At 39.2% G+C, this 21,783-nt stretch overlaps 1 protein-coding gene across 1 annotated transcript; it reads right to left on the bottom strand.

Annotated features, from left to right (window-relative positions):
• Nucleotides 1–7,472: 7,472 nt before the first annotated feature.
• car15 (carbonic anhydrase 15) lies at nt 7,473–21,667 on the bottom strand (the record flags this gene model as incomplete). Its single annotated transcript, XM_084047163.1, has 10 exons — nt 7,473–7,480; nt 7,619–7,634; nt 8,726–8,869; nt 17,766–17,939; nt 18,422–18,582; nt 18,674–18,740; nt 19,361–19,453; nt 20,080–20,225; nt 20,976–21,152; nt 21,616–21,667. The coding sequence occupies 10 exons, from the start codon at nt 21,665–21,667 to the stop codon at nt 7,473–7,475; spliced, it is 1,038 nt and encodes a 345-aa protein (XP_083903289.1).
• Between the last annotated feature and the right edge of the window lie 116 nt (nt 21,668–21,783).

The following is a 21,783-nucleotide window of genomic DNA, read 5'->3' as shown; positions in this document are numbered from 1 at the left end:
AACTCCATTCACAGTTCAAAAATTCCACCTTACTGTGGACATGCATGCTTGAGATTTTTTCTTTTGAAATCATTTGTAGTTTTGGAGATATTTAACTTTAAGCGCCCCATTCATTGTCGATGCGGCAATGGACATTTAAAGGCAGGCTTACAACTACATACTTACGCCTAGTAACCTCATTCATACTTTAAAATGTTCGTCTTACTCTGGACATGTTTGCCTGAAAAGGAATCTTTGAAATGTTGCATAGTTTTAGAATTGTACTCCTTTAAAAGTTCAGAGATTTAGAATGGAGGCGGATGGAAGGTTAGGGTTAGGCTATAGGGACCTCAAAAAAACACGTTCACCAAGAAACTCCATTCACAGTTCAAAAATTCCACCTTACTGTGGACATGCATGCTTGAGATTTTTTCTTTTGAAATCATTTGTAGTTTTGGAGATATTTAACTTTAAGCGCCCCATTCATTGTCGATGCGGCAATGGACATTTAAAGGCAGGCTTACAACTACATACTTACGCCTAGTAACCTCATTCATACTTTAAAATGTTCGTCTTACTCTGGACATGTTTGCCTGAAAAGGAATCTTTGAAATGTTGCATAGTTTTAGAATTGTACTCCTTTAAAAGTTCCACCAGGAAACCTGTAACTCTCAGCCAACAGCATAGCTAAACTGGTAGAGCGTCTGTCCGAAGAGACCGAATTGGCCAGATTCGGTTTCAGTTACTAAGGTGGTGACTGGATTTGAACCAGGACACTCCTACAAGTTATTCTACGGATATCAGTCAATTTATCCGTTGCCCCAAGTACATACTTACGCCTAGTAACCTCATTCATACTTTAAAATGTTCATCTTACTCTGGACATGTTTGCCTGAAAAGGAATCTTTGAAATGTTGCATAGTTTTAGAATTGTACTCCTTTAAAAGTTCCACCAGGAAACCTGGTTTCATTCATTGTCGATGCGGCAATGGACATTTAAAGGCAGGCTTACAACTACATACTTACGCCTAGTAACCTCATTCATACTTTAAAATGTTCATCTTACTCTGGACATGTTTGCCTGAAAAGGAATCTTTGAAATGTTGCATATTTTTAGAATTGTACTCCTTTAAAAGTTCAGAGTTTTTGAATGTTGGCGGATGGAAGGTTTTGGGACCTCAAAAAAACACTTTCACCTAGAAACTCCATTCACAGTTCAAAAATTCCCCCTTCTGTGGACATGCATCCTTGAGATGTTTTACTTTGAAATGATTTGTAGTTTTTGAAATATTTAACTTTAAGCGCCTAATGCATTGTCAATGGCAATGGATATTTAAAGGGAAAAGGGTACAAAGTTTTCAAGGCTAAGTTAACAGAATAAGTCAGAACCTCTGTGGTGCAGTGGTTTAGATACAGGACCTGCAACCAGAAGGTTACCGGTTCAAATCCAACCAGGACAGGGCTCCAACAAATACCTGACTCTTGCACCTTTATCTGATCTTTCACTGAAGAGCGTGTAAGACACCATAGAAAGTATGTACCATGATGGAGCAGTGGTTAAGATTCAGGCCTTACACACTGAAGGTCCTGAGTTCAAATCTCGCAAGGACATCTTTCTAACTTTTACCTGGGGCTTTTACCTTTATATAATCTTTCAGACAAATTCCACGCAAGTCAACAGAACATGTAAGGACCTCTGTGGTGCAGTGGTTTAGATACAGGACTTGCAACCAGAAGATTCCTGGTTCAAATCCAACTGGCACACTTTTTTTTCTTTCCCAAGACTCAAGACCCAAAAGAGTCTTGAGTCGAACCAATTACTCCCGCGGAGACATCAAATTTCTCTTTTGGGCCATGAGTCCCAAGACTCAAGGCCCAAAAGAGAAATTTGATGTCTCCGCGGGAGTAATTGGTTCGACTCAAGACCCAAAAGAAGGTGAACTGACTGTAATGATTCAAAATGTCATATATAGAATAGAAACCCCATTCAAACTTTAAAATGTTCATCTTACTGTGGACATGTTTGCCTGAAAGGGAATCTTTGAAATGTTTAATAGTTTTAGAATTGTACTCCTTTAAAAGTTCAGAGATTTAGAATGGAGGTCGATGGACGAATTTGGGACCTCAAAAAAACACTTTCACCAAGAAACTCCATTCACAGTTCAAAAATTCCACCTTACTGTGGACATGCATGCTTGAGATTTTTTCTTTTGAAATCATTTGTAGTTTTGGAGATATTTAACTTTAAGCGCCCCATTCATTGTCGATGCGGCAATGGACATTTAAAGGCAGGCTTACAACTACATACTTACGCCTAGTAACCTCATTCATACTTTAAAATGTTCGTCTTACTCTGGACATGTTTGCCTGAAAAGGAATCTTTGAAATGTTGCATAGTTTTAGAATTGTACTCCTTTAAAAGTTCAGAGATTTAGAATGGAGGCGGATGGAAGGTTAGGGTTAGGCTATAGGGACCTCAAAAAAACACGTTCACCTAGAAACTCCATTCACAGTTCAAAAATTCCACCTTACTGTGGACATGCATGCTTGAGATTCTTTCTTTTGAAATCATTTGTAGTTTTGGAGATATTTAACTTTAAGCGCCCCATTCATTGTCGATGCGGCAATGGACATTTAAAGGCAGGCTTACAACTACATACTTACGCCTAGTAACCTCATTCATACTTTAAAATGTTCGTCTTACTCTGGACATGTTTGCCTGAAAAGGAATCTTTGAAATGTTGCATAGTTTTAGAATTGTACTCCTTTAAAAGTTCAGAGATTTAGAATGGAGGCGGATGGAAGGTTAGGGTTAGGCTATAGGGACCTCAAAAAAACACGTTCACCTAGAAACTCCATTCACAGTTCAAAAATTCCACCTTACTGTGGACATGCATGCTTGAGATTTTTTCTTTTGAAATCATTTGTAGTTTTGGAGATATTTAACTTTAAGCGCCCCATTCATTGTCGATGCGGCAATGGACATTTAAAGGCAGGCTTACAACTACATACTTACGCCTAGTAACCTCATTCATACTTTAAAATGTTCGTCTTACTCTGGACATGTTTGCCTGAAAAGGAATCTTTGAAATGTTGCATAGTTTTAGAATTGTACTCCTTTAAAAGTTCAGAGATTTAGAATGGAGGCGGATGGAAGGTTAGGGTTAGGCTATAGGGACCTCAAAAAAACACGTTCACCAAGAAACTCCATTCACAGTTCAAAAATTCCACCTTACTGTGGACATGCATGCTTGAGATTCTTTCTTTTGAAATCATTTGTAGTTTTGGAGATATTTAACTTTAAGCGCCCCATTCATTGTCGATGCGGCAATGGACATTTAAAGGCAGGCTTACAACTACATACTTACGCCTAGTAACCTCATTCATACTTTAAAATGTTCGTCTTACTCTGGACATGTTTGCCTGAAAAGGAATCTTTGAAATGTTGCATAGTTTTAGAATTGTACTCCTTTAAAAGTTCCACCAGGAAACCTGTAACTCTCAGCCAACAGCATAGCTAAACTGGTAGAGCGTCTGTCCGAAGAGACCGAATTGGCCAGATTCGGTTTCAGTTACTAAGGTGGTGACTGGATTTGAACCAGGACACTCCTACAAGTTATTCTACGGATATCAGTCAATTTATCCGTTGCCCCAAGTACATACTTACGCCTAGTAACCTCATTCATACTTTAAAATGTTCATCTTACTCTGGACATGTTTGCCTGAAAAGGAATCTTTGAAATGTTGCATAGTTTTAGAATTGTACTCCTTTAAAAGTTCCACCAGGAAACCTGGTTTCATTCATTGTCGATGCGGCAATGGACATTTAAAGGCAGGCTTACAACTACATACTTACGCCTAGTAACCTCATTCATACTTTAAAATGTTCATCTTACTCTGGACATGTTTGCCTGAAAAGGAATCTTTGAAATGTCGCATATTTTTAGAATTGTACTCCTTTAAAAGTTCAGAGTTTTTGAATGTTGGCGGATGGAAGGTTTTGGGACCTAAAAAAAACACTTTCACCTAGAAACTCCATTCACAGTTCAAAAATTCCCCCTTCTGTGGACATGCATCCTTGAGATGTTTTACTTTGAAATGATTTGTAGTTTTTGAAATATTTAACTTTAAGCGCCTAATGCATTGTCAATGGCAATGGATATTTAAAGGGAAAAGGGTACAAAGTTTTGAAGGCTAAGTTAACAGAATAAGTCAGAACCTCTGTGGTGCAGTGGTTTAGATACAGGACCTGCAACCAGAAGGTTACCGGTTCAAATCCAACCAGGACAGGTCTCCAACAAATACCTGACTCTTGCACCTTTATCTGATCTTTCACTGAAGACCGTGTAAGACACCATAGAAAGTATGTACCATGATGGAGCAGTGGTTAAGATTCAGGCCTTACACACTGAAGGTCCTGAGTTCAAATCTCGCAAGGACATCTTTCTAACTTTTACCTGGGGCTTTTACCTTTATATAATCTTTCAGACAAATTCCACGCAAGTCAACAGAACATGTAAGGACCTCTGTGGTGCAGTGGTTTAGATACAGGACTTGCAACCAGAAGATTCCTGGTTCAAATCCAACTGGCACACTTTTTTTTCTTTCCCAAGACTCAAGACCCAAAAGAGTCTTGAGTCGAACCAATTACTCCTGCGGAGGCAATCAAATTTCTCTTTTGGGCCATGAGTCCCAAGACTCAAGGCCCAAAAGAGAAATTTGATGTCTCCGCGGGAGTAATTGGTTCGACTCAAGACCCAAAAGAAGGTGAACTGACTGTAATGATTCAAAATGTCATATATAGAATAGAAACCCCATTCAAACTTTAAAATGTTCATCTTACTGTGGACATGTTTGCCTGAAAGGGAATCTTTGAAATGTTTAATAGTTTTAGAATTGTACTCCTTTAAAAGTTCAGAGATTTAGAATGGAGGTCGATGGACGAATTTGGGACCTCAAAAAAACACTTTCACCTAGAAACTCCATTCACAGTTCAAAAATTCCACCTTACTGTGGACATGCATGCTTGAGATTTTTTCTTTTGAAATCATTTGTAGTTTTGGAGATATTTAACTTTAAGCGCCCCATTCATTGTCGATGCGGCAATGGACATTTAAAGGCAGGCTTACAACTACATACTTACGCCTAGTAACCTCATTCATACTTTAAAATGTTCGTCTTACTCTGGACATGTTTGCCTGAAAAGGAATCTTTGAAATGTTGCATAGTTTTAGAATTGTACTCCTTTAAAAGTTCAGAGATTTAGAATGGAGGCGGATGGAAGGTTAGGGTTAGGCTATAGGGACCTCAAAAAAACACGTTCACCTAGAAACTCCATTCACAGTTCAAAAATTCCACCTTACTGTGGACATGCATGCTTGAGATTTTTTCTTTTGAAATCATTTGTAGTTTTGGAGATATTTAACTTTAAGCGCCCCATTCATTGTCGATGCGGCAATGGACATTTAAAGGCAGGCTTACAACTACATACTTACGCCTAGTAACCTCATTCATACTTTAAAATGTTCGTCTTACTCTGGACATGTTTGCCTGAAAAGGAATCTTTGAAATGTTGCATAGTTTTAGAATTGTACTCCTTTAAAAGTTCAGAGATTTAGAATGGAGGCGGATGGAAGGTTAGGGTTAGGGTATAGGGACCTCAAAAAACACGTTCACCTAGAAACTCCATTCACAGTTCAAAAATTCCACCTTACTGTGGACATGCATGCTTGAGATTTTTTCTTTTGAAATCATTTGTAGTTTTGGAGATATTTAACTTTAAGCGCCCCATTCATTGTCGATGCGGCAATGGACATTTAAAGGCAGGCTTACAACTACATACTTACGCCTAGTAACCTGGCTGAGAGTTACAGGTTTCCTGGTGGCAATGTCCATTCAAGAGCCCCCCCCCCCCCCCCGGGACAAAATCTCCTGTTATCGGACGGTCTGAGGTTGGCAGGTATGACATTAGCTGGTAGTATTATTATTAATTATTATCATTAAATATTGATGTAACTACATAAACAGGTTGATGTAACCTTCAAGCGTTTTGGTCTCATGTTGTTGCCATGACACCTGCTGGCTGAAAAAAGTCAATGCAGGGCTTAATAAACGGCACTGACAACATAAGAATTATACGGTTTGTGAGCCTACTGTAAGTCTTAAACAAAATATATAAAACAACCCTAACAGTGGGATAACATCAATAGAGAGTATGCACATGCATCACTTACTACTACTACTAGTATTTTGTGGAAGTCACCTAGCGTCAGATCCATATAGTCTAGCGATTAGGATACCTGGTTTTCACCCTGGTGGCCCGGGTTCGTCTCCTAATATGGGAATGTAATATACAATCATGTTTAATGTGCGTGGGGATCTAATTGTTAAACAAGCTTAGTGCTTTATGAGCCTTCCAGTTTAATAGACCTTGTATTGTGAATATGTACTTCTTTGGTCTCATAATATGCTGGACCATACGTAAAATGAAGAATACCTTGTGATGTCAGTGACATTTTATTACAAATGAAAATAAAAATAAGAAACAGTGCAGTAACAATACGCATTCTCCAGTTTACCTCCCGTTTCTGCGTGACGTAGGTGGACTCCAACTTGCTTCCGGTCTCCTAAAAAGGCGTGTTCACCTACGTCACGCAGAAACGGGAGGTAAACCGGAGAATGCGTATCTTGCTAAATTACCCATCTTTGCTGATAGCATCACGCAGCTTCAGCGGGTTCAGCCTGTTAACTGAGGCTAGTCGTTAGCCTGTTTTTCAGTTTGCTTATCTACAATTGCGGAACGCTCGTCCCAAAAACACACCCCTACAGTTTTGGCCATAATGAGGTTTCCGCCCGACAGACAATATATTTATATTTATATTGTACATGCAAAATTGCTGCTATACGAAAACGTATACTGCACTGTTTCTTATTTTTATTTTCATTTGTAATAAAATGTCACTGACATCAAAAGGTATTCTTCATTTTACGTTGGTCCAGTATATTATTAATTCATATCAGTCACTGTTTATTCCAGTGGGGCAAGGCAGCCTACTGTAAGTCTTAAACAAAATATATAAAACAACCCTAACAGTGGGATAAAATCAATAGAGAGTATGCACATGCGTCACTTTTCCACCGGGACATCTGAAATACATTTTACACCCATATCCTCAGACAGATGTAGTGTCTGCTGATGGACACTAGATGACGTCCAAACAGCAGTTTTTTGTCTTTTTAGTCAGTCTGTCCAAAAAGAGGGTTAAACACTCAATCAAACATACATACCCCAAACACACATACACGAAACGTCTTTTTAAAAGCTGTTTATTTAAGATGTGACGGATGTCAACACAACAATCTGAAGGGAACAACAAACGCTTCAGTTAAGATAAGGTGAGCGTTATTTAAAATGATTAAGCAACAAAAACAGAACGATTGATGGAGTAATAACCAAGAATTAAACATGACTAAAATACAATAATTATGGTTCATCAACCAACTGTAATCACAAAGAGACACAAGACACAATTAAGGGAACATCTTTATGTATCAGCTAACAGTATGGAAACTGTATAAGGCTATAAATATGAATTGTAATCAAACTGAACAATTTATTCAGTTAAATACAAAAATGTACCAGTCTGGTATTCACACTGTCACAAAATAATATATTTAGAGATTAAGCATCATTAGAATAATCTCATTGCGTTTATATACAAATGATAAATTATCAATACAAATAATCAGTTTTCTTCCCCTACATAGTGTGTCACAGTCAAGTCCTGACAGTAGTAGCCTACTGTATAGCTGTGCTGTCGGGCAGAAACCAGCTGTGTCCAAAATATTAAGTAATCGGTTCGACTCAAGACCCAATAGAGTCTTGAGTCGAACCAATTACTCCCGCGAACGCATTTGATCCAAGTAGACATCAAATTTCTCTTTTGGGCCTTTGAGTCTTGGGACTTAAGGCCCAAAAGAGAAATTTGATGCCTACTTGGATCTAAGGCGTTCGACTCAAGACTCTTATGGGTCTTGAGTCTTGGGACTCATGACTCAAATCAAATCCTGGAAATGGCAAATCAGCATGTGTCTGTCTCCATGGGGTCTAGTGCTGTAATAGTCTAGGAGTGAAGGATTGCGACATAAAGTTGGCAAGTGAAATGGTGTTTTATTGTATGACCTTCCTTTGGTTTCTTTTTAGGTTTGAAATGAATTTGCACATACAATGAATTTGCAAATAGACAATTTTCAAGACAAGAATTTAACTTTTAGACATACACAGAAAATGAGCCCCGGCACAAAGCAATAACCAAATAAACCAAGCTAAACCTATCCTTACTTTTAAACCTCTTACTAACCTTATCTACACAAAAATGAAAATTACAAGAGAACTCTACTCTAATCTAACTACTCTAAATCTAAACTATATCAAAAGTTGGCTTTGTACAAGAAACTGGTGCCGGTAGCTCTATAGGCAAAAATCACAAACAGAGTTGTATTATGGAGGAATCAAATCAAACTGCTTAACAAGTAATCGAACAATCGGTCAGCCGAAGCCTGCCCCGAAACTCTTCATTTTAACATGTCTTCTTAGCAAGTTCAACATTTTCACAAACAGGATGTACCAAAACAGAACATGAGCGGGTTCAACAATTCCAGGAGGGTGCATGTCAAGAACGTGGTGTTACCAAACCTTTGGACACCACATTTAGACCAAACTTTCTCCATGGACAGTATGTAACACCATGTCCAGCATGTTACACACTGCCAATGCACACAGCTGCTGACAGCTCTTAAATAGGAGGCCTTCTTCAGTGATTGGTCCAGTCTGATTGAAGGTGCCTAGCCAATCAGTGGCTGCCAGGTCTCCTCCACAGCAGGACCTGAGCTGAATGAATGAAGGTCAGGGTGCATACCAAACACTGTGCAATAATTATAATAAATAGCACCCTTCACGCTTAAAGTTAAATATCTCCAAAACTACAAATGATTTCAAAAGAAAAAATCTCAAGCATGCATGTCCACAGTAAGGTGGAATTTTTGAACTGTGAATGGAGTTTCTAGGTGAAAGTGTTTTTTTGAGGTCCCAAATTCGTCCATCGACCTCCATTCTAAATCTCTGAACTTTTAAAGGAGTACAATTCTAAAACTATTAAACATTTCAAAGATTCCTTTTCAGGCAAACATGTCCAGAGTAAGATGAACATTTTAAAGTATGAATGAGGTTACTAGGCGTAAGTATGTAGTTGTAAGCCTGCCTTTAAACAATTATTTTACTGATTTTCCTTTCAGACCCCAAATTAGATATTGCTCAATTTTTCAAATATTCACTTCCAATTTGAAGCTCAGATTATACTAAGATCCCCCGGGCCCTGTGAAGGTATCTTAGTATAATCTGAGATTCAATTCGAATTCACTTCTCAAGTCTATCTTACTGATTTTCGTTTCAGAACCTAAATAAAACATTGCTTGTTTCTGTCTGCTTCTGTGATGTATGTCCTGTAATGTACTTTGTGTAATGTATTGTGTATGTCCTGCCTGTATCTTGAAAGGTGACGTCATGGACACAAAGCAAATTTCGGTGAAAGCTGACAATAAAGTTGTATCGTATCGTATCGTATCGTATTGCTTCATTTTTTCAATTTTCTATCCCACAAAAAATCAGGAAAATGCTCAATTTTTCTGATATTCTGCTTAGTATTTTGGCTTCTTTTGATTTGGGACTGACACTGAGAAAAGCTCAAAATAGTTTTTTTTTCCAAATCTTTCATCCCAGAATAAAAATCAAAGAATGTCTTTGCCATTTTTCCAATTTTCTAGCCTACCCAAAAAAATCAGGAAAATGTTTCGTTTCGGTAAAATTTATTTTACCGAAACGAAAGTTAAATCCGAAAAAATCACTAAGTGTGGAGGCCAAAATCGTCCCCCCAAAAACCTGTTAGGAGTACGTTTCAGGCAATTTAGAGTTGATTGGTAATTTTCGTTTGGGTAAAATTTATTTTACCGAAACGAAAGTTAAATCCAAAAAAATCACTAAGTGTGGAGGCCAAAATCGTCCCCCCAAAAACCTGTTAGGCGTACGTTTCAGGCAATTTAGAGTTGATTGGTAATTTTCGTTTCGGTAAAATTTATTTTACCGAAACGAAAGTTAAATGTGAAAAAATCATTAAGTGTGGAGGCCAAAATCGTCCCCCCAAAAACGTGTTAGGAGTACGTTTCAGGCAATTTAGAGTTCATTGGTAAATTTATTTTACCGAGACGAAAGTTAAATCCGAAAAAATCACTAAGTGTGGAGGCCAAAATCGTCCCCCCAAAAACCTATTAGGAGTACGTTTCAGGCAATTTAGAATTGATTGGTAATTTTTGTTTCGGTAAAATTTATTTTACCGAAACGAAAGTTAAATCCGAAAAAATCACTAAGTGTGGAGGCCAAAATCGTCCCCCCAAAAACCTGTTAGGAATACGTTTCAGGCAATTTAGAGTTGATTGGTAATTTTCGTTTCGGTAAAATTTATTTTACCGGAACGAAAGTTAAATGCGAAAAAATCACTAAGTGTGGAGGCCAAAATCGTCCCCCCAAAAACCTGTTAGGAGTACGTTTCGGGCAATTTAGAGTTGATTGGTGATTTTCGTTTCGGTAAAATTTATTTTACCGAAACGAAAGTTAAATCCGAAAAAATCACCAAGTGTGGAGGCCAAAATCGTCCCCCCAAAAACCTGTTAGGAGTACGTTTCAGGCAATTTAGAGTTGATTGGTAATTTTCGTTTCGGTAAAATTTATTTTACCGAAACGAAAGTTAAATGTGAAAAAATCACTAAGTGTGGAGGCCAAAATCGTCCCCCCAAAAACCTGTTAGGAGTACGTTTCAGGCAATTTAGAGTTCATTGGTAAATTTATTTTACCGAAACGAAAGTTAAATCCGAAAAAATCACTAAGTGTGGAGGCCAAAATCGTCCCCCCAAAAACCTGTTAGGAGTACGTTTCAGGCAATTTAGAGTTGATTGGTAATTTTCGTTTTGGTACGAAAGTTAAATCCGAAAAAATCACTAAGTGTGGAGGCCAAAATCGTCCCCCCAAAAACCTGTTAGGAGTACGTTTCAGGCAATTTAGAGTTGATTGGTAGTACTTTGTAGTGACTTTTTTTGGTCCCTAACATTCATCGAGCTCTGGACTTAGTACATTTATTTTTTCACCATTGTGTCACTACCGAAACGAAAGTTTGTCACTACCGAAACGAAAGTTAAATCCGAAAAAATCACTAAGTGTGGAGGCCAAAATCGTCCCCCCAAAAACCTGTTAGGAGTACGTTTCAGGCAATTTAGAGTTGATTGGTAATTTTATTTTCGGTAATATTACCAATCAACTCTAAATTGCCTGAAACGTACTCCTAACAGGTTTTTGGGGGGACGATTTTGGCCTCCACACTTAGTGATTTTTTCGGATTTAACTTTCGTTTCGGTAGTGACAAACTTATGTATTTGTAAATATATGTATTTGTCTTGTTTGTTGTTCAAGTCAAAGCACCAGGAAGGCTGTATTTCTTGGCCAACAGTTAGCTCAATGGGTTGAGACGCAGTATTCATGATCCAGAGGCCATGAGTTCAAATCCCACTGGTGTCTTTACTGTGATGCTTCCCTTTGCAGACTAACTTCTAAAAAAAACAATTTAAAACCACCAGGAAACCTGTAACTCTCAGCCAACAGCTTAGCCCAACTGGTAGAGCGTCTGTCCAATAACATGACTTGACTTGACTTGAGTGGGTTCGATTCCCACTCGAGTCAAGTGTCCCCGGTAACTTGGGGCAACGGATAAATTGACTGATATCCTCAGTGATGCTTCCCTTTGCAGACTAACTTCTAGAAAAACAAGTTAAAACCACAAGGAAACCTGTAACTCTCAGCCAACAGCATAGCTCAACTGGTAGAGCGTCTGTCCAATAACATGACTTGACTTGAGTGGGTTAGATTCCCACTCGAGTCAAGTGTCCCCGGTAACTTTGGGCAAAGGATAAATTGACAGATATCCTTAGTGATGCTTCCCTTTGCAGACTAACTTCTAGAAAAACAAGTTAAAACCACCAGGAAACCTGTAACTCTCAGCCAACAGCATAGCTCAACTGGTAGAGCTTCTGTCCAATAACATGACTTGACTTGACTTGACTTGAGTGGGTTCGATTCCCACTCGAGTCAAGTGTCCCCGGTAACTTGGGGCAACGGATAAATTGACTGATATCCGTAGAATAACTTGTAGGAGTGTGCTGGTTCAAATCCAGTCACCACCTTAGTAACTGAAACCGAATCTGGCCAATTCGGTCTCAGTTACTGAGATAGATAGAGGGTGTGTAGAGTAGGCGGAGTAGAGTTGAGGGTGGTTTACTCAACAAATCCCCAAAAGCATTTCCACTTTGACCCAGGGCGCCACAAATGCACAAAACGTAACCGTTTGATGCAAAAACAGGATTTTTGGGGGGATCAATCCTCTCAAAATGAAATAAAAGCGATCTCAGGAGTGAGGTGACAATATGATTGGCCCCTTACATTTGTGGGAGGGGCCTATTTATTTAGTGGGAGGGGCCTATTTCCTCAAATCAAAACGGCACGTATCACGAAGGCGGGATCCGATCGGCACCCGATTCGAATGGCACGTTGCGCAGCCTCCGACGGTATTCCTCCCGCCGTTTCCCTCGAGTCCCGGCAGCGGCGGCCGCGACCGGCATCGGTGCAACCACACTTTGCAATTTCCCAGAATTGCGACGCGTCTAGTTTACTCTGTTGTTCTGTTGAAGTGTTGTTTTGTATGTTAGCCTCCAGTTAAAAGTCCAATAACTCCACCATTTAAGAACAACTAAAAAGCAATAAAAGACCAATCTGGGGTAGAACAATTGTTATGGTGCTTCCCTGTCTTCTATGGTGCATCCTATGGTGCGTCTCTGTCTTCTACTATGGTATGGTGCTTCCCTGTCTTCTATGGTGCTTCCTATGGTGTTTCCCTGTCATCTATGGTGCTTAGTGCTTCCTATAGTCATAGTGCTTTCCAGTCATCTATGGTGCTTCCCATGGTACTTCCCTGCCATCTATGGTGCTTTGTATGGTGCTTCCCTGTCATCTATGGTGCTTCCTATGGTTGTTCCCTGTCATCTATGGCAGTGGTTCTCAAAGTGGGGGTTGGGGACCCCCAGGGGTCCTTGAGGGGGTTCCAGGGAGTCCCCAGCAAAATTAGTTAATACACTTCAATTAGGGTGGTATAAGGTTAGCTGTGCCAAATTCCATGCTAGTATCACCAACTGAACTCTTCTTTCAAAAAACAGCAATTTCCCACCTGACTTAAAAAACACTTTAATAAACTCATTTTAGACAGCATTTTGACTTGACATTTACATTAAATTGAATCCAACCACCTCTATTTAATGTCTTTGTTACAACATTCTTTTGACACAGTATTTGTAATTTGTGTCAAATACTTTTAGTTGTATTTCCGCCCATCTCTGGCAGTGCGGTGCAATGTGACATGGAGAAGATGCTGCAGTTCTCCCAAATTGTTCTGCCAGTACTGTGAGAGATTTCTGGCATAAGCACAAAAGCAAGGTGACTTGCTTTTTGTCCTCAAAGCATTTCCCCTAAAAGTGGACATCATGTATGTCTTTCACAACCTACCTCCCTCACACTACAGAGTGACCTCTGTCCCACAATGTTGGACAATGTTGTGACAGAGTGGCCTCTATGTAGCTTCTACTCTCAGAGTCAGTGCCAGGAGGAGGATGGTATAACCAGAAGTAGGGGGGTGGGGGGGGGGGGGGTAAGGATGAATAAACTGTATGGACAGTATGGGCTCTCAGCTGATGCCTCTGAGCGGAGCGCACGTAACACTACACTAAAATCCTCGGTGTACACTCTGGAGTTAAATTAGCACTGACGATTTTACAGTGTACACGGAGTGTCTATTGGCCATTCACATTCGATCTAAGCCATCCTTCCTTGCTGTATTACAATATGATACAATAAAAACTATATCTACACATTTTTAACTAAATGCGTATAAAGTCAAAAATATGGGTCAGTGACAAAATAGGGTTGGCAAGATGACTAAGGTTTGTTAAAATATAAATTCTGAAGTCAGGTTGGTTTCATGTCATTTGAAAAGACATTTGCACAATTTTTACAATGAAAAATTTGAAAATATTGAAATATTGAAAATGTTATCCATGATCCTGACCATGACACTGACCATGATACTGACCATGATACTGACCATGATACTAGCATGATACTGACATAAAGAGAGATACTAACGCTAGTATGCAGCAGCTAGGTTCATCAGGGGTCCTTCTCACTTGATATAATTTCCTGTCACTATATTAGTATGCAATTTCGGACGTTTTATTCATTTTAGACTAGGTCCTCAAAAATAATAAAGTATGCAAGTAACTTGTATGTTTATTTTCAAATTTTGTCTCTTTTAAATTTAACAAAACCATATGGACACATAAAATGGCAGGCACTATAGCAGTTACCTTTCAGTATACAGTACAGTATTTGATATAATCCTCTGCCAGAGCATTTTACACGCATGTCACTGTAGGCGAAAATGTTTCAAAATTGTAAAAAGAAATACAAAATATGTATTTTAAAACAGCAGAAATAACCAGCTCAATCTCTTAGCACTGTGCTGTGAGCTTGTAGAGGTGCTATTTTTATGGGGCCAGGCTTCCAGCATGGACCCATATTGTTATTCGCATTATTCCATTTCTTCTTCTTCTTCTTCTTCTTCTGCCACTTTTGGCAGTTCTGGCTGAACCGTGCAGTCGCTTTTTATGAAACTCGGCCATATGGTAGATGGTCATGAAAAACGATCAAAAAATAATTCTCACAATCTTTCGTCCAAAGGTGGCGCTATAGCATTCAATTGAAAATGCCAACTTTGAACAGGTACAACTCATGCCCTGTTTGACCTACAGCCATGAAACTTGGATACACATATGCGTCTCCTCATGCTGAACAACTTTCACCCTCTGACTTTTGACCTCTGACCTTTAGATCTCCCACCATTTGGAATTATATGAAAAACAGTTAAAACCTATCTCCTCCTGGGATTTTTGAGTAATCTGCACGAAACTTTTTACACATGAACTTTGGACCTATACCAAAAAACGTTTGCAAAATATCTTCCATAAGTGAAAAAATGAAGTTTTAATGAGCCAATGAATATTGCAGTTTTATGACAATTATTCATCTGCCCCTAACACATACATGCAGACTTACCATTCTTTGAAACTTTGCAGAAATGTAAAGGGCCATTCCAAATATCACTGAAACCAATCTTACTCTAATTGGTCAAACGGGGGCGCTATAGCAATTTTTTGAAAATTGAAACTTTAAACAGGCAAAAGTCATGCCTCGTTTGGCCGACAGCCATTAGACCTGCTTACACATGTGCCTTGACTAATGAGGAACACATCTATCACGTTGACCAGTAAGCACCGCCCTTAGATTGTCCGCAATCTTGAGCAGTTTGAAAAACACTTAAACCCAGGATTTTTCAGCTATTTGCGTGAAACTGTATGATCTCTGTGATCTCCTTTTTCACAGGTTCTTGTCTGTTGGTGGTTTCTCGCTTAAATGTGTGCCCCACAACCTGAAGGTCACCAGTTCAAGCCTCACTTGGTGCAGACTTCATCCAAGTTGCATTTCACACAACATGACTATCAATGAATACATCTGCAATTGTTAAAGATAACATGAAATACTTAATTGAGTGTTTTTTACATACAGCTGATCTACAATCTCACAACTTTTCAGATAGCAATGAGAGTATGTTTTTTCAATGTATAACATACTTCATTGTGAAAATAGCCAATGTACAATCTGACAACTTTTAATGGTTTGTGAGCTTGTAGATCGGCTACTTTCACTAATTTTGGTTCTGAGGAGATGTACAATTTCTTCATTGGTAAATGGTTTGTGAACGAGTGATCTTAGTGTTAGTGAAACAGGGGCTTGGAAGGCAAGAGTTTGTGATCCTCAACAGACAATATCAGCCTGGACAAAGCTATAGCACTATAGGTAGTGTTGCAGCTACCTAAGAGTGCCTCACGATCGCAAGGTTGCTGGTTCAAGCCTCACTTGATGCAGACTCATTTAAGTTGAAATGCAAAAAACATGACTCAATCTATTCCGTTTCCATGGCGCTCTCTCTCTCTCTTCAATCTATTCCATTTCCATGTCTTTCTCTTCAATCTATTCCGTTTCCATGTCTCTCTCTCTGTCTCTTCAATCTATTCCATTTGTCTCTCTCTATGTCTCTTCAATCTATTCCGTATTAATCTCTCTCTCTCTCTCTCTCTCTCTCTCTCTCTCTCTCTCTCTCTCTCTCTCTCTCTCTCTCTCTCTCTCTCTCTCTCTCTCTCTCTCTCTCTCTCTCTCTCTCTCTCTCTCTCTCTCTCTCTCTCTCTCTCTCTCTCTCTCTCTCTCTCTCTCTCTCTCTCTCTCTCTCTCTCTCTCTCTCTCTCTCTCTGAGGGGTGGCCATAGCTGAGTGGTTAGTGAACCCGCCTAGGGAGCCAGAGACTCTGGTTGCCCCAGGTACGATTCCAGGCCAGGTCAGCAAATGTGTCGATGAAATGAAATTTGTCCCTGAGCAAGACTCTTAACCCCTAATTGCTCACAGGCACTCATTGGAAACAAGACCGCAAGGACTTTCATGAACTGACCTGTTAAAGGAATTATCATTTCTCTTTCTCTCTCCTGGCCCCATATTATCGCTGCTTGCAGCTATATTTGCTATTTGTCATGTGGTTAAAACCTCTGCTACTTTTCTTAACAATACTGTCCCTCAAACCTGATATGAACTATGTCTGACCAGGCAACACGGACACCATTACAGCATCCTCTCCACAGCAAAGAAAAGCAGAAAATTGGATCAAAGACTATCGTGTTTATTGGAAACAAGAGTCCAACCTATTAAGAATAATTTTGAAGAACAAAACCGAATCACATGAATTTTGTTTTGAGGGGAACAGAGTGATATAAACAAACAAACAATAAGTGAATCAAAGTGCTGTTGGTTTCTGACTTTATTTTTTTGCTAAAACAAGTGTTAGTGTATTCTGATAATAATCAATGCTAGATGTTTGTTCAGTAGCAGAGGTCTCCCAGTCACTTAATAAAGGTCGGGATATATTTTTATCAATTTTATCCAATCAGGAGAGAGAACTCCCACAGGACACAGGACAGACAGGTGAAATTGGAAGTGATGGAAAAAAAATAAGCTGATCAATTATCTTTGTGGGATCCTCTCTGGAGTCCTGATTGGATAAAATTGGTACTTGGTATTTATTTTTTGTTATCAATTGTTTTTATTTATCATATCAGCAATATATCAGCAATACAATTATGCCAGTACACATAGATGCATCATGAATAAAAATGAAACAAAAACAAGATACAAATACATACACAACTTAAAAACAACACAAAGGTTCAATAAAATAAAATAATAAGGTATTTGGTATTTAGCACAAAATCTATTTAGTACTAAATATTTGGAGAGATGAGACCCTTGCTACTGAACAAACACTATATTGTAGCAATGAACATAGAGATTAATACTTTGTTGTTGTTGTTGTTATTTTACAAAAACATATCATTTACACTACCTCTGGCATCTGTCATTTTCTTTTAAAATAAATGTTTTGGTCTTGGGTGGTATGGCCGACTTAGAAGGATTAACTCATAACGCTAAAGCCCACAGATAAATTCTCTCATCAAAGCTATTTGAAATATAAGTACTGATAAAGCTGAACTACAGAATTGACTAGCTATGCCGGTGAGGAGTTTGGCATCTTTGGATGCATAGACAATGCGACTGAATGTGGGATGGACATGTCGGAAGTTGTTCTGCAGTGGAGTCATATCCTCTGCATCCTTCTCTGTGGCGAATATTCCAGAGGCAAACTGGTCAAACTGAAGAAATAAAGAACATTTACTAACTGAAGAACCCAGTTCTTCATAACAATGCTAAAATGATGATGTGCTACTAATCAATAAGTCTACAAGGGCTCATCAAATAATTCTGAGACTGTCTATTAGAGGTGGTGCTGAGGGCCCAGGGGAGACATTTTATAAAGAAAGTTTAGATTTCATTGACAGATCAATTTAGGAGACACAAGCTGCTTGAAAATGGTCCATCCATGGTTTCTCTTGTTTCTCCAGTCGTTCTACTATTTATTTAATTTTATTGTTCTCATCTCCAAAAATCTAAATCAATCTGCGCAGATGGAGATCTTTTGACATTCCATCCCTCCAGAATAATGGGCAATCACCTCACAGTTAAGATTTTCAGCATTGCTTCTGAAAGGGGCAGGAATTTAAGGACAGCTGCCTATATTATAATCTAGGGGAGTATAGATGTATTTGCTCAGTTGTTTATAGAGCGAGGTACCCACCTGTGTCCATGAGATGTATGTGGGTACTTCATAGATGGTCCACAAGACCACTTGAGAACAAGGTGGAATGGTCAGGCTGCCATGGTAACGGTAATACTGGGTCATATTATTCTCAGGCAAAAGGCCAATCAGTGGAAATGGCTTGATCGAAGTTGCTTGACCTTGTGAAAAAGGTACAAAAACACAAATAGCCTAAGTTACACATAAGCAATAAAACCAGAAGCAGTGTTGATTATTTGTGTTTCTTCTGACCTTTGTAAGCAACAGAAGACAGTTTTCGGGCTATGTGTCCAAAGTGTGAATTCTCTACATAAACAAGCTGCAAGAAAAGTTAGAAAAAGGTAAAGATAGATTTGTATGCAGAATGATGTTCCAACTGTACATAATTAAACCAATTCAGTTAGCCACTTTAATCCTGTTTTGGGCACGACATTATAGGCGAAAATGTTCAAAATGTTTTCAAGAATAGCATATCTTAAGCTCACAATGCATGGCATGGCGACGCGTTGTGAGCTTGTAGATTGCTGTTTTCAAACCCCACCTTGAGAACCACTGCTATAGATTGTTTGTTCATTAACAGGATCTTCCCGTCTCTCCAGCTCTTTAGTAAACAGATTGCATTTTCAGGTCGGGATACCAATTTTATCCAATCAGGAGAGAGAACCCATACACAGGATACAGGATAAACAAGTGCAATTGGAAGTGATGACGCAAAGAAATTAGCAGACAAAATTGAAACAGGTAAATAGATTCTCTCTCTCCTGATTGGCTGAAATTGGCAACCCACCTGAAAATGTATTTTCTGTTTATTAAAGAGCTGGGGAGACGGGGAGACCCCCATGTTACTGAACAAACAATAATTACAATCAGAACATAGAGCTTTAAGCTTTTAACAAAACAACAACAACCTTGTGGTTAGATAAAAAGATTTCAACTTACATCAATAAAGAATCCAAGAACTGCAAGGCCAGTTGGGTCATCTAAGGCAGCTGACAAATTGGGATGAATGGCCTTCATGTTGATTATATGCATCTGCCAGTGATAATTAGACGCACAGGTTACAGGGAAGTCTGGGTTACATACATCTGTAGTTTTCAAAAGGCTTTGTCGATCAATATAAAGCAGCAGGTGGTGGCTGTGTAGAGAGGGTGTGTCCACCCACCACCAGTGGTGGTAAGTAACTAAGTACATTTACTCAAGTACTGTACTTAAGTACACTTTTGAGGTATTTAAACTTTACTGGAGTATTTCCGATTTTCAGTACTTTTACTTCTACTCCACTACATCACAGAGAGAAATATTGTACTTTTACTCCACTAAAATGATTTGAAAACTTAAGTTACTATAACCACTTCAGCCATTTGAAAATAGCCTATCTAGAAGCTCACAATGTGTCGCATCGTAGATCTGCTATTTTAAAAAGATTTGTATACATTTGAAAACTTGTGAAACAGGACATTCTGCATAACAAGTACTTTCTACTTTTGGTACTTTAAGTACATTTTGATACCAATACTTTTGTACTTTTACTCAAAAAGCAAACTTTGAATCCCGGACTTTTACTTGTCACAGAGTATTTCTACATTGCAGTATTGATACTTTTACTTACTTAAAACATGTGAATACTTTTTACACCACTGCCCACCACCATACCGTACCTCCATTGGGTATCTGTGTCTGTCCACTGTGTGCTCTGAGCCGTTAGTGGACGGGCTTCCCCAGTGGAAATGCAGCTCCATGGTGTGATACACGCCAGGGAGACCTCCACCGCTTACTGACATGCCACTGCCAACCTCCAAAACCACTGTGCACATGTACACATGTACCCCCCCACACACACACACACACACACACACACACACACACACACACACACACACACACACGCAAACTTATATTATACACGGTAAATGCAATACAATTTTGTTCTCTTTGTAACCCTGCCCAAGTTTAATTGCGTGCCAGTGTCGCGCCCCAAAAACAGACGATCTACAACTCACAATGTGTCAGCGCTGCGTGTTGTGAGCTTGAAGATCAGCTATTTTACGTGCACGACAGCAGCACAATTACAAATTAAGCCTGAATCTTTCTCTTTTCTTTTCTTTTTTGACCACAAAACAACCATTTTAATTGTGGACCAGGAAAACTTTCCTCACAATGTCTATTTCTCAAATTCTACTATACTTGTGAGGACATTTGGGCCTCACAACTATAGTAATACAAGTACATACACATGCACGCACGTCACGTGCGCACTGTCATGCACATGCACATGCCACACACCCACTCACTCACTCACTCACTCACTCACACACCCACCCGCCCGCCCGCCCGCCCGCCCGCCCACCCACCCACCCACCCACCCACCCACCCACCCACGCACGCACGCACGCACGCACGCACGCACGCACGCACGCACGCACGCACGCACGCACGCACGCACACACACACACACACACACACACACACACACACACACACACACACACACACACACACACACACACACACACACACACACCAAACAGCATTAAACAGTGTACATTTTGCTTACCAGAGTGTCCATTGTTTTTAAGTTTCCATTGACCTGTCTGGGCAGTATCAAATCCCTCTAGATGCAATACTTCCAGCGAGTCATTTCTAGTCATCTGATAGTCCAGGTTGATGGGAGAGTGATGCTCTTCAAGCAAGGGGTGGCAGGATGGAAAGATATCTCCCCATGCATAAGGACCTTAAGATATGACATAAAACACATTATTTGTATATATTCTGTGGAGGCTACTGTGTTATTATACATAATTATGTGTGTGTGTGTGTGTGTGTGTGTGTGTGTGTGTGTGTGTGTGTGTGTGTGTGTGTGTGTGTGTGTGTGTGTATAGTATATATATATATATATATATATATATTGAATACATCATTGTAAAACAGATGTGAAAGTTCACAGATAGTGAAAGTTTGTCTTTTGTTCAATTAATTGTTTAACCTCCACAAAATGTTTATAAGGCAGTAGTTAAACTAAAAGCTAGGTACTTACCACAATGGCTCCCATTATAACAGAAGTCTTCTGAAATGGCATTTAAATTGAATTAGTGGATAAAGATCATTGTCATGTTACATCATTTGTTGACTCACTTATGTTGAGTTGACAAAAATGATCAGATCAAACCATTGTATTTAAGCAACATTGTTGTTACCTGACTCAGAGTAGGCAAAGGCAATCATCAAAATAGAAGCTGTCAAAATCATCTTAGATATTATTCCACAGACCCAGTCCAGGTAAGTCTTACTAGGCAGCTGAGGTAGACAAAGCACACTGAAAGTGTCAGGCTTAAATAGGAATGGAATTGAATGCTGAACGTTTT

Source organism: Gymnoscopelus microlampas (genome assembly GCF_963454915.1).
Source record: "Gymnoscopelus microlampas genome assembly, chromosome: 21".
Taxonomy (NCBI): Eukaryota; Metazoa; Chordata; class Actinopteri; order Myctophiformes; family Myctophidae; genus Gymnoscopelus; species Gymnoscopelus microlampas.
This window is presented reverse-complemented; position numbering and strand designations above follow the sequence as displayed.